General features: G+C 40.7%; 1 protein-coding gene across 1 annotated transcript in view; it reads right to left on the bottom strand.

The window, feature by feature from the left end:
* Positions 1–11,998: 11,998 nt before the first annotated feature.
* Positions 11,999–13,399, bottom strand: part of cand2 (cullin-associated and neddylation-dissociated 2 (putative)) — an 11,490-nt gene continuing 10,089 nt past the window's right edge. The window contains exons 22-24 of the mRNA XM_070959139.1: positions 13,349–13,399; positions 12,950–13,057; positions 11,999–12,285 (exon numbers count right to left, since the gene is read on the bottom strand). The exon at positions 13,349–13,399 is cut by the window's right edge and continues 114 nt beyond it. Coding sequence (XP_070815240.1) covers positions 12,055–12,285; positions 12,950–13,057; positions 13,349–13,399 — 390 coding nt within the window. The 3' untranslated portion in view covers positions 11,999–12,054. The remainder of the gene's footprint in view (positions 12,286–12,949; positions 13,058–13,348) is intronic.

Genomic DNA, 13,399 nt, shown 5'->3' on the forward strand with positions numbered 1-13,399 from the left:
CTGCATTACTCCACCATCAACTTTCAAGAGCCCTCCTACAAAGCTGGCGGTGACGTGCTGAACCTCAAAACCAGATCTGCCTGCGAATACTCTACTGTGAAGGGCAGCCAAAGTCCAACCTACTCTCCTCTCTGTTCAACAGCCAACAAGCCAGAGTAGCAGTGAGCCAAGATCAGCCCTGTCAGGAATTTTTGATGTTTACTAAATGTATGGTCAAGATTTCAGCTCAGTTATTTGTGACGTGGTTGTTTAGAATGAAATCCAGTTCAGACTTCAGGAATTACACCAAGATATGTAGATGCTGCACTCTGTTAACTTAAATCCAAGTAATATGGAGACACAGGATTCACTTATTTGTCCACATAGTTTGGGTCACAAAGGTTTGGTGGCACTAATCTGTAATGACGAGATGGGACCTTAGCTTGTAGACAATTTAAATCAACATTAGAGCCTCACTGATATATCGCTATCGCCGGTATTATCAGCTGATTTAACTTACCACAGATACTGTACATGGCATTGTTGTTTGTACTAAATGATAAGTAGTAATGGCAGTACAGAAATGCTAAAATATGTATGATGTTTTAACTGTCTACATCAGCAGTCCCAAACCACTGGGCCACGAACAGGGCCATTTGGTACCGGGCTGCACAGAGAGACTGAACAAAAAATATTTTCCATGTTTTATTATTTTCAGTTTTATTTTGAAAATCAGGTGTATCCGCCCGTGCCTCTGTACACTGTCAAACCGCTGGTCTCGGTCACGTGATACGGTAGTAAAAACAGTAGGCCACCAACAGGCTAGCAAAAATGAGCAAAAAACTTCGGAAAGGGGAAAAGGCCAAATGAAGAGACAGAGAGAAAAAAGAAGAGCCTACAACTTCCAAGAAAACGAAAGCTGCATTTAAGATACAACATCAGCAGTCCTACTTAAAATAAGGATTTATCGCTTCAGGTGATTCTCACGCACCGAGCCCGCTCTGGGTAATATGTGGCAACACGCTCGCAAATGAGGCGATGAAGCCTTCAAAACTGCCTCGGCACATGGAGACCAAGCACCCCGCAATGAAAGACAAGCCCTGAAAGAAAAAAAACATTAACAAGAGGGACAGAAGCAATTACTGACACGACAACGTCAACATATGCAAGCTCACTGAGAGCATCATACTTGGTGGCTAACTGCTTTGCCAAGGTGAAGAAACCTTCAGTGAAGAACTGATCCTGCCTGTTGCTAAAGACATCTGCTGTGAACTTCTAGGAGAGGCTGCAGTTAAAAAGGTAGCACAGGTGCCTCTTTCTGCCAGCACCGTCACTAGGCAAATTCAGGTTATATAGCAGAGGACATAGAGACATATTAATAAGTCACCATGGTACGCAATTCAGGCTGATGAGTCTACTGATATTGACAACAATAATACTAATTACAACAACTACATTCAGCGTAATGGTGAGTTGTATTTTGGATCATTTGTTTTTATTTGTTTCTATGCCGGTCCGTTAAAATATTCCTTTACTTGAAACTGGTCCGTGGCACAAAAAAGGTTGGGGATCGCTAATTTACATTTCAGTTGGCTCTGGGGGAAGCGCTGTCAGTCAATCGGTTGGTCAGTCCATCACTCTGGTCCAGAATAAAATATCTCAGACTATTTGATGGACTATCATAAAATTTTGTACAGACACTCATGGTTTCCAGATTTTCCTAATGACTTGATGCCTTGATTTTATTTTTTATTTTACTTTAATGCCATCTGGTGGTAGTATCAAGACTGACCCTGTTGGAGACACCAATGCATGCCATCACCTTTCATCAGGACTATCTCTGTCTCTTATCTTCAGAAATGCTTGCCATGAAAATAAACTGAAGGATGCAACAATAACACAAATGTACACAGTTTCCTGTTTTTTAGTGACATCAGCAGTGATGTATGATGCAACAACAGTGAAAGAAAGTTAGAAAAAAAGGAAGGGAAAGAGAGAGAAAGAGGGTGACCAACATCGTAACATGAACACAAGAAACGCCAATGCTCAGATACTAGAGATTACCGCTGGGGACAATAATCCAATAAAGGATGCTGGAGATTAGACTGATGATTGTTAGAGGCCTGCCTCTTCAAATACAAGGACATTTATTCAGCAGAAGTTTCAGGACACTAGTGAAAACAGCATAAATTCATATAAAATAAATTGATTTTATGTACGATGATGATAGCCTGATTTGGATGAATTTAGAATGACGAAGGCCACAATACAACAAACCATCCTCACAGTGATACATCGCTGGACTGCAGCTCACCAACATTGATCAGATCACCTGAAACATGATTCCACAGGCCATAATGTGTCAAACGAGTGTTTAATGTTACGCTTGCTCTGCCAAGCAGTCAAAAAAACAAAAGGATTCATCAGGCAGTGCTAAAACAATGCATGGTGGTGGGTTGGTGGGGTGGGGGTGGGCTGTTTAAGGCATCGGTGAGACATGAAATATGATCCAGCCCAGTCTGACCAACAGTTAGATGAGTGTGAAGGCTTACAGTGTCAGATGCCAAAAACCACACAATTCGCTGAAAATGAACCTTACAGCTGTGGAAAATCAGTAGTCATAGTTTGTTCTTTGGTTGCGTCGACTGTGAAGTAAACAGCACGAATAAGGAGTTCCTGTTACGAAGGAATGAGTGCCAACTTCATGTTGAGCCAGGTTCAACTTTTGGCTGTTATACGTGGTCTCTGCCAACCAAAGGAGCACACAGCCAAGGCAAAGATTATGTTCCTTGACAAATAACGACAAAACTTTTCATTCATTTCGGTGCTGTGTGAACTGCAGTGATGCTGGTTTCAGCAAATGGAAGTCAAACAGTGACACATCCAGGACCAGTCAAAGGTTTGGACACACTTTGCATTCATCTTCAGAGTTTTCTTTATTTTCATTACTTTCAACATCGTAGATTAATACTGAAGACATCAAACTATGAAAGAACACATATGAAATTGCGTAGCAGTAGCTTTGCACACGTTCTCCCTGTCAGCTTCATGAAGTCTCGGCTGGAATAAGTCTTGAAGGAGTTCCTGTCAATGCTGAACACTTGTTGGCTCCTTTTCCTTCATTCTGCTATCCAGTTCATCCCAAACTGCCTCAACTGGGCTCAGGTGGGTAATTATGGTGACTACATATTTGAAATGTGTTCTTTAATAGTTTTGATATCTTCAGCATTAATCTACGATGTAGAAAGTCATAAAAGGTGTGTCCAAGCTTTTGACTGGTCCTGCATGCTGAGAAAAGCCATAATATTACTCATGACCAACACTTAATGAATTAAAAAGGTGACATAGAGTAGCGACATGTTGCAATAAATACATGTGAATTATGATATCATGCATTCATGTTCAAAACATGAGAATGTGATTATGAATATAATAACATCATTTCATTGCACCTTCAGCGGATGTTTGCTGTGGTTTTGTGCTGTGGGTGGGCTGTGGTTCACATCCTGTTGGTATCATAGAGCTCTTCTGGGTAAGGGGCAGGATGTGATGCTGTAAAATAGAACATCTCAGAGGGTGGGACATTTAAGAAGTACTTAACTTTCCACAACACGCCTACATCTGTAAGTGGGATGGTGCCCTCTACTATTGTTAGAAATGCTATACCATATATCATAAATTAAAGTGGCTATCATTGATATATTTGTAATAACAATGTGTCAAATGACAATGTCACAATGTTAAAGGAGCCACTCGTACAGTGATGAACCTACAGAGAATTATCAGCTGATCTGCAGCTCTGCTCGGCTTCTCAGAGCTTTATCGTGAGTTTAAGCTCATCTGTCCAGCCACGACTTGACTGTCCACTCTGCGGCAGTTTTCAGAGAAAAAGCTCTTAAAGCTCACTGTTGCATCCATTCACAGTTTGATTTTCTAGCCTAATATCTGACCTTTCTGTCTGACATAAAATATTTCATATAAGAAGTCAGGGACTTTCTTTTCACTCATTTCCTATTTACTGTTTAGTGAAGTAATGTATAAAAGGGAAGGAGATATGACTAACACTTAGATAAAAGGGGATGGACTGAAAATTGGGGGCAAGTAGCTCTTAGTTAACATAAGATATAAATACGTGAAATACGGCTGTGCAGATATTGGAGACCAACCAACACCTGAAAACTGAAACAACCAGTAATCTCACAGCGGATCACAGCATCCAAAACCAAGAAGATGAAGAGTTTTCTTCTGCTCATCCTCTCACTGATGGCAGGTAAATAGATTGCTGCTACCTTTAGCAAAGTTTACACATGTTACAGCCATGCCTCTACAACACAGCCTGCAGGACAGGACTCTACTGTAGCTCACTGCTCACCAACAAAGAACAGACTCTGGTTCACAAAGTCAACTCCAGGTTCATTTGTATATGTAGATATTTTGCTGCTTGGTGTTGCCAACTGATAAAGTAAAAATATTCCACTGCACAAGCAGTAATACATTTTATTTGTGTCTACCTGAATCTTACTTGACAGTTAAAAACCAGATAAATACACATTTCTACAATGAATCAAGGACGTTGAGACTGCAGGCCTGCTTAACTCGTAGGGAAAATGCACTTTGCACTGACACAAACTCTTACAGGATGCAGATTGTAGTTTGTCGACCAGAGAGCACTAAATTTAGGTTTCAAATGTGTTATGCTGATGTTAATTCTAAACACCTGAGTCATATTAAGATAATTAGCAGCACTTGTCCACGAGAAAAGTGTAGCCATGATTGCATTTTACGGTTTTGAAAGAGAAACAAAAAATATTTCGAGGGATTTTTAATTCTGGATATGTATCTCATACAACCTCACATCAAAAAATCTGAACTAACCCTTTAAGTTTTGAGGAACTGTGAGGAGACCCTGGTCAGACAGATTCAGCAAAAAGACATTTGGATGTTTCACAGATGTCGAGAACTCTCTCAATATCATGGAATAACAGGGTGGATCTAAACCGGGCAATACATGGCCAGAAAGGGCTTCAGAGGATGCCATCATGAAAAATGTTCAGATGTTTTAATTGAAAGGTACAAGTGGACGCTGAAAGTCTGTAATCCACTAACAGAAAGTCCGTAATCCTGAAACAGTGTATGTTGCATTTATTGAACTACAGTCTGTCTAATCGTTTCAATGTCTGAAATATTGGCAACTTTTATCTTTGTCTGATCTACAGATTGTCAGGCCTGGTCTGAAGTGAAGGGATGTCTACAAGGATGGGTTGAATTCACCTGCAAATATCCAAGATCAAATACAAAATATGCAAATATTTATGTAGTTGATCCAAGACAAGAATTCACAGAAAGTGATAAAAAGGATGTGTGGGACACCAAAGGCAGTGTTTTCCTGTTCCATGATACCAGAAATAAAAAACTCAGGGTGGTCATCAAACAACTTGAACATAAAGACTTTGGGGAGTTCAAGTGTGTATTTTACCAACGACATCATGACTGCACCACTGACACAGAGGAAGTCGATCTGGTAGATGGTAAGAGACGTTCACTTTTAATGTGTTTCTAATTCATTCTAATTCAAACTTGTTCACAAAGAAAACAAATAAAACAAACCGATAAACAAAATAACACAGAACGTAACAACACAACACACAAGTGATGAATCAAATTTTCAGGACGTCTGTTTTTGAGGCGCACATCAAGCCACAGATTGCTGACAACACATTTAATCCTAAAAGATCTCAGATATCAGATGCTTAAAGTTTTGTGTTATTATTACACATTTAAGTCATTATATCTTCAGCTAAACAAATGATCAGAAACCAAACTGCCACGAAGAACAAGTAACAATATAAGCTCATACATCAACAGAAGTGAGTAAAGCACACTTTCCAGATGACACTAATTTCCATCCATTACACAGTATTTGTGGCACATTAGTTGAGTCAGTGTCACAAGCTTTGAAACCCCACTGTTATAGATAGACCTTTAACGTTTTAACAATTTCTCTTCAATGGCTTCAGGATTTATTTTTTGTTTTATATCGAATTATTTAGGCAGTCTCCTGAATACTTGCCAAAATTTATGATTTATTTTGTATTTTCTTTGCACCAATGAAGCACATTGTAATGCTCTTTTTGAAAGGCACTTTAGGAATGCAGATTACTTAGTTTTGAATTTTTCTTTTTTCTTTGCAGAGGAAGATGGCTGCAAGGCTCCATTTATTCAAACTGCGTACAAAGGAGCTAAAACCACCATCACATGTGATAATCCAGGAAACACATACAAGCCCAGAGTCAAGTTTTTCTGCAAAGACAAACATTTCATCTGTCAGGATATTTTATCAACAATGTCTTCACTGTCAAAAGGGACATTCACTCTCACAGAGACCAACAGTGGCTTCAACGTGTCCATCAGTGACGTGTCCTCACAGGAAGCTGGGGTCTACTGGTGTGGAGTGGAACCAAAAGAAGGACGTTACAGAACGGCACTCGGAAAAATACAACTGGAGGTTAAAAGTGAGTCACACACGACACACTTCTAGTTTGATTCACTCAAATAAATATTAAGATGGATCTGAAATCCATCCATCCATTTTCTATACCGCCTATCCCTTTCGGGGTTGTGGGTGGGCTGGAGCCTATCCCAGCTGTCAATGGGCGAGAGGCGGGGTACACCCTGAACCGGTCGCCAGTCGATCACAGGGCAACAAGTATCTGAAATATGTCGTTCAATACAGTCAATGGTGTCTGTCTGTCTGTCTACAGATATTACTACCTTCTCAAGGTCTCCAAAGGCTGGACAGAATTTTACATACTGGTGTGGATATCCAAATGGTAGTCCAATAAAGAAATTCATCTGTAAGGGAGAAGATCCATCCATATGTCACCGTCTAGCTAGCACTGCACGGCATAACAAGGCCTCACGGTTTTCCATGAAGGACAACAAAGTGACTGGTAACATCACCATAACAGTGAGAGAAGTGACAACAGACGACACTGGGACATACTGGTGTGGAGCAGAAAGCACTAACAATGGACGCAGTAATCCATTCTTCAACAGATTCCGGATGACTGTGGGTGAGCTGTCAATGCTGATTCCTATCAGACATTTCATTCTGATCAGCTTCATAGTTCTGAATCAGGAGCATTAATATTTGGAGCCTGCAGCATCAAAACACAAAAGTCAGTGTGCTCCTTTAGATCTAATTAAAGTAACCACCCTCCAGTAACTGTAGGTTTGAAATTAAAATCCTCTGTTGCTGTTTGCATGCTCAGCTAAAATGCAGCTCTGACTGTCTGTTTTCAGTGTCATCGACCGCAGTGTCATCACCATTTTCAACAACACCAGTGACTGTTGCCTCAGGCAGTTTTGGTAAGAAAGCATGTTTTAAAATCCGTTAACACAGACAGATCTGGATGTTAATGCGAGGTGTTAATGTTGGATGTTTTCTTGCTCTCTGCTTTTCTCATGCAGATCATGGATCTGTGCTGACCACTGCTGTGGTTGTCTCTTTGGACATTCTGCTGATGTTAATGTTTCTGCTCATCACATTTTTTGTCTACAAACGTAAGACAGTCCTATAGTTCTTCACTCGTCAGGCAGGCGCAGATACCAGCATAGGTTGTCTGCAGATGACATCACGTAGGGCTGGGCGATAAGTGTTTTATATCGGGCGATATCGATAATTATTGATATTTTTTATTACCTATTTAAAATAAGGACCAGGAGAAAAATACATTCAATTTAAACATTTTTATTTTAAATTTAACCTTCCTCTGATTATAATCCCCTCAGCTATCAAGGCAGAAAGGAAAGGAAATGTCAACACAACCATGGAAAAACTCAAATAATAAATGTAAAAAAAAGTGTAAAAATGTAAACAGAGAAACCTGAGAACTTTTTTTCTGCAGGTTTAGTGCAGGAAGTTCACAAGCTGATTCACCTTCTGGTGAATAAAATGTTTTCAGATATGTGCAGTGTTTTGTAAACATAGAAACTGAGGTAGACTTGACATCTGTAACATACAAACAAACAAACATGATAGACAGCACAGTAACACTGACTGAACTATAAAACCAGCCTAGACATATGAACAACTTCAGTCACTCTTCTTACTCTAAACATACATGAACTATTCAATTATATTTTTATTATAAGAGATGTTTGTGACCTGGCTTCTCCTCAGTGCTCAGTGAAGTATGTCTTTAGCTATATGATATGCCGCTTCCTCTGTTACGTCTTTGTGCCTTTTAGATGATTTGTCATCAGGCACTGAAGCAGATACCTCTGCATGGTGGTCTGCTGTTCGTGCAGTGGTGCTGCGGTTGCAGATGTTGTTGGACGTTGGTGAATACGGCTGCGCTCCAAAGAGTGAGCGCGGCTAAGGTGGTTAAATAAGTTTGTGGTGTTAGCGGTCTTGGTGGGGACGACAGTCTTGCATAAGTTACAGACCACATTGGTCTGACTATGGTCCGACTTATAAAATCCAAAAAACGAGCTGACTTTCCCTGTTTTATCGACAATTTCTTCGCTCACTGCAGCGCTCACTTTCTATTTCTCATCACACTCCTCGTGGAGCAACAAACACGAGACAACGAGATGGCGCAACCAAACTTGATAATGTTACATGATTGGCGTGTTAGCGTGTCTCTCTCACTGAGCAGCAATTACTCCCTACGTTGCTTGGTTACCTGAGAGCGAGTGCCTTTGTTCATGCAACCAACCTCGCTTCGCAACTTTAGGTTTCTTCTGAAGAAGAAAAAAAATTATCGAATGTTTTATCAAACGCATTTTTTATTGATATTGATGACGTGTCTATCATGAGACATATCGCTATCGTTTTATCGCCCAGCCCTAACATCACGTCACTCTTTTGTTCAGCAGTGAAGCACTATAACACACACTCAAAAAGCCTACGCTTTGGTTGTTTAGGGTTGCTCAGATCAATCAAACCAAGAAACAGCAAGGAGCTTTTACTAAGTACCAAATATTGTTGCTCATAAGGGTGAAAAATGCAAGAAATTGACTGAAAAATGCCTAAAAGTTATAGCTTGTTAACTGTCTGTGATCAGGAAGAACCAAGTCAAATAATGGTGGAAATGGTGTAACATTAGCTGTTGTTTAAAATTTGTGGTGATAGATTTGAAGGAACAGCTGGAAGCAACACGACTAACACTTCTTAAATCAGCGTTAACAGCTTCACATAAGACAGGTTAACGTAAATAACGTACCCTGTCTTGATTTGGACAATCCGCGTCTTTAGTGGCATTTCAGCTGACCTCTACCAGGGGTTAACCTAACCAACAACCATAACATAAACATCATTCAGCACCGCAGCGCCGAAACTTTGTTGCTAGGTTACTCCACATAAAATCAGCATTAACCGTTTCACCTAAACCAGGTAAATGTAAATAACGTACCCTGTCTGGATGAGACGATCCACATCTTTAGTGCCGTTTCACTGGACTTTTGCCAGTGGTCAGCCAAGCAAACCACCGTAAGGTTAACGTCAACATTCAGCAATTGCTCAATCATTATTTCAATACCATTTTGTTCTCTTCCTTTTTACACAGGATTTGCCCCGAATACAAGGAGAGGAGAATAAAGTAAAAGCAAAGGGTAGTGTACGACTGTATTTCATACAGTACAAATTATATAATATGTGCTACTGAGTCTATACATTTTATATTTTTCCCCAGGTGGAATCAAATCTGCAGACATGGGAACAAAGCCAGAAACCAGAATCAAGACCAGCTTAGTACTTGATTCACCACACTGATGACGTTCTGACGAGCTCCTCGACTTTGCTGTGCTTCTCTACAACTGCGCCGCTCCGTCTTTAACTTCCAAAACAACTCACAAAAGCTACTGTACTCATCCTAAAACCAGCTCCTCAGTGGTTAGCATTATTTGCCTTTACCTTGTATGCAGTTTCTTAGATGCAACTGGTTATCAACAAATCCTTGCAGCTTTAAATGCTTGCGTCATGGACTCGGTGTCTGAAACATGCTCTGGTCATGTCTTCAGTTTTCAGCGATGGCTTTTGTCTTGATATGCACTTGTCTGTCGCTGTTACTCGGTTGTGTCTCCAATGATGGAACAATTTATTTGGGTGTCATCTCAACACGACACGTCAAAGGAATTTAGATTTAGCTTTGTGTTGACCACACAACCATCACCATCTCTTTTTCCATACCTGTTCTTCCTCATCTGCCCCCACACTCACAGCTGCAATTTCTACAACATTTGAGTCATTTCCTGTCCGGGTTAAAAGGGGCCCTTATGTTGATGCCATTGCTTAAAACTGCTAATAGGGCTTTCAGACCTAAGCAATTGTAAGACACAAAATATCATGTTTTCCCTGCTGCTTTGAGCGTTTTTCGCAGTGCTATGAAAATGTTTTCATCCAAACACGAGTTGACTTTTTTTCTGATGACAAAATACCTGAAATCCAAGTGAAGGTGCAGCACGTCCAAATCCAAATCCTGGGACGGTTCCTTGGATCCTCCAGTGATCCTCTTGCCTGAAATCTGTCAAGAAAAACTCTCTTAACACATAAGGAAGTCGTTCCTCTACACCATCTTTGAACTGTATTTGTAAAGTGTGCATAAAAGTAGCAAGCCTTAACTTAAATTTGCTATGCCTCATGCCTAATGTATTTTATAAAGGTGGCAGGCATGCAGCACTAAAAAACTGGGCCACTAGTAGAAGAACTTTATAATATGGCTGTACTATCCCATACAGATTCTCCTATCGTGTAGCCTAACTTCTGAGGTCAATGTATCATCTTTGTTTTGATTTGTTAATGTATGTTTGTATGTTAGTAACATTTTCTGCTGTAGCTACTCAACAATTTCTAAATGGAAATATAATTAATAGTCATATATTATGTCAAATATATCAGAATACAACCGGGACTGTGGTGGTGTGGACCAGCAATCTGCCAACGTTGCACCTCAACGGCTGTAGTACAAGACACCTTACTAACTTAGCATAAAACATAGCATCTTCTACTTAAAAATACTCTAAGTACACATAAAAAATACTCGTAATACACTTACAAAAATGTCTAATTAATTCCATTGCTACGTTTTTGTTATTTTAAAATTTCATTTCAGTCGCGGCAACAGGCCTAAACTCGAGTTAAGCTAACATTTATTTGAGCTAATATCTTGCTAAAGCTAGCTCGAATAAAAAAAGACTCACCGACGAATTCTTCATCAAAACACCGCAAACTATGATCCTCCTCAGTCTTTTCATGAACCACACACAGTAAACTCAATCGTTTGCTGTCCAACTTCAAGTAAAACATATCAGCTTTTACGCTTAACTATTTTTGCTGACTCACATCCATATTGGACTTGGCTCATCGCTCTTCTTTCCCGTCATTTTTTCCGGTGAGGACGCGCCTCTCTGCATCTGTCGAGCGCCCCCTGGCGTCAAACCCTCCTTATTGTCCCTCTGCCGTCTCGTCGTATTTATTTTCAGTGTTTTCACTTGTTGGCTTTTTGTCTTTTTAATTGATTGTATATCACTGTTTTTGGTCTTGTGGTATTCATCTGCCCTGTGCTTTATTAGTGCTAAATGTATCCACCCCACTGCTGCATAACCAAGTGAATAAAGTTATTGATTTATTGATTGCTTACCACTTTTTTGACTTGTTTTCTCCGAAAACTCTCGACATGTGGTATTCTCTGCTGCTGACATGCCATGAAATGTCACTGCACCTGCATCAAACTAGCAGATTTAACAGGAGGCCCACCATAACAGCCATGTCTAATGTTAACCCCATCAGTACATCAGACACAAACTGCACTGAGATGTTCAAAGTGTTGCTTCCACTTTATTTCATGTGAACTAAATCAAACCAGATGGTCAAAAACAAACTGCAAAATCCATTTAAATGAGCTTTTAACATGTCTATCAGTAGATGCATTTTTGCCAGAGAGGAAGTCATACTGAAAGGCCCAGTTTTCAAAATGTAGCTGTGACTGCATAACAACAACAAACACTGAATCTGTATCTGAACCCTGTGCATAGAAAACATTGTAAGAAAACATCTCTTCCTTTGTCCAGACTCTAGCTCATGTCCATGCTCTCCGCGGGTCCTAAGCCGCCTCCCTCCCCTCCCTGGACGCTCTGGTAGATGGAAGCCATGTCGGCATTAGTTCTGATCTGGTTGGCGAAGTCGGCCATGCTGGGGCTCCTCTCCACCTCAGGCACGGCCAGCAGGGCGGCGACGGCGCGCATGGCTGAGCGCCGCAACTCCTCCTGCTTCTCAAACTCCTGCTTCACAGACCCGGCCTTCACCTGCGGGTGGTGGACGGGCGGGGTTTCAGTTCAGTGTCATCACAAGCTTATTCCTCAATACTACTGCTTTACATATCTCACAAAGGAAAACACACATCTTCAGCCCTCGTATCAGTTCCATTAACATCTAGTTTGCACGGAGATGCAGTTCAGAGATCTCTGCAGTCAGACGTGTTTAAAACATGACTTTTGGACTTCGTTACTGCTTTACTGATTTCAGTCAGAAGAAGAAGCAGCAGGTGACTGGTTAGACTGGTTATCATTGACTGGTTGTTATTGTGGTTGAATGCACAACAAATAGGAAAGATGTGTGCTGTTAGACCACACCTTTTATACAGGTGAGCGCCTCCTGCTGTGAGTGGCCAGCAAGAGAGTTTTTTGACCGCAGTGTTTAGAAAGATTAAACAAAGACAAATACAGTTTAAAGCAGGAACATCTGGAGAAAACATGATCTGAATTTCAGAAGTGATGACATCTATTTTCTGACATTCACATGTTTCCAACTGATGTCTCTGAAAATGTTTGTTTCTTTTGACTTCAAAGCAATAGTTTCCACACAGCAGCCCAGATCATCTTTTTTAAACCCATCTGACAAGAGGTGTCAGCAAAGCCCGGTGGTCTGCTGCTGCCCACGTAACGCCACACTTCAGCATTACTGAAGTACCTTGGTAGTGCAGGTCGCCTTAAGTGGTTCTATCAGTCTGTCCAGTCTTTGGAGAACAGCAGCAGGACACAGTGAGGCCAGTCTAGCTAGCATCAGGAAAGTCAGCATCTACAGGACACAAACAAGAAAAAAGTGGGAGAGACGAGTCAAGAAGACAACTGCTGTGTTTGTAGGTGCTGCTCCATACATGCACGGTGTTTTCTACATAAGCATGAATGCTGTAGATCACTGACGCTGTCAAACTTCTCCTGAAACCAAATCAGTTTCTGAACAAATTCAAGATGAAACCACAATGTAGATATTGGAACATGCTTTATAATGTGGGGACAAAAGCTGGTTGAAAAGCTTGTCCCTGAGCTTGACAGAACGTCCTGCCCTCGTTTCATGTTTTCCACCCACCCTGATGTCGTAGTGATCTTTGAGTCCTTCCTCTACATGATCTAGGAACTG

Source organism: Chaetodon trifascialis, chromosome 3, assembly GCF_039877785.1.
Source record: "Chaetodon trifascialis isolate fChaTrf1 chromosome 3, fChaTrf1.hap1, whole genome shotgun sequence".
NCBI lineage: Eukaryota > Metazoa > Chordata > Actinopteri > Chaetodontiformes > Chaetodontidae > Chaetodon > Chaetodon trifascialis.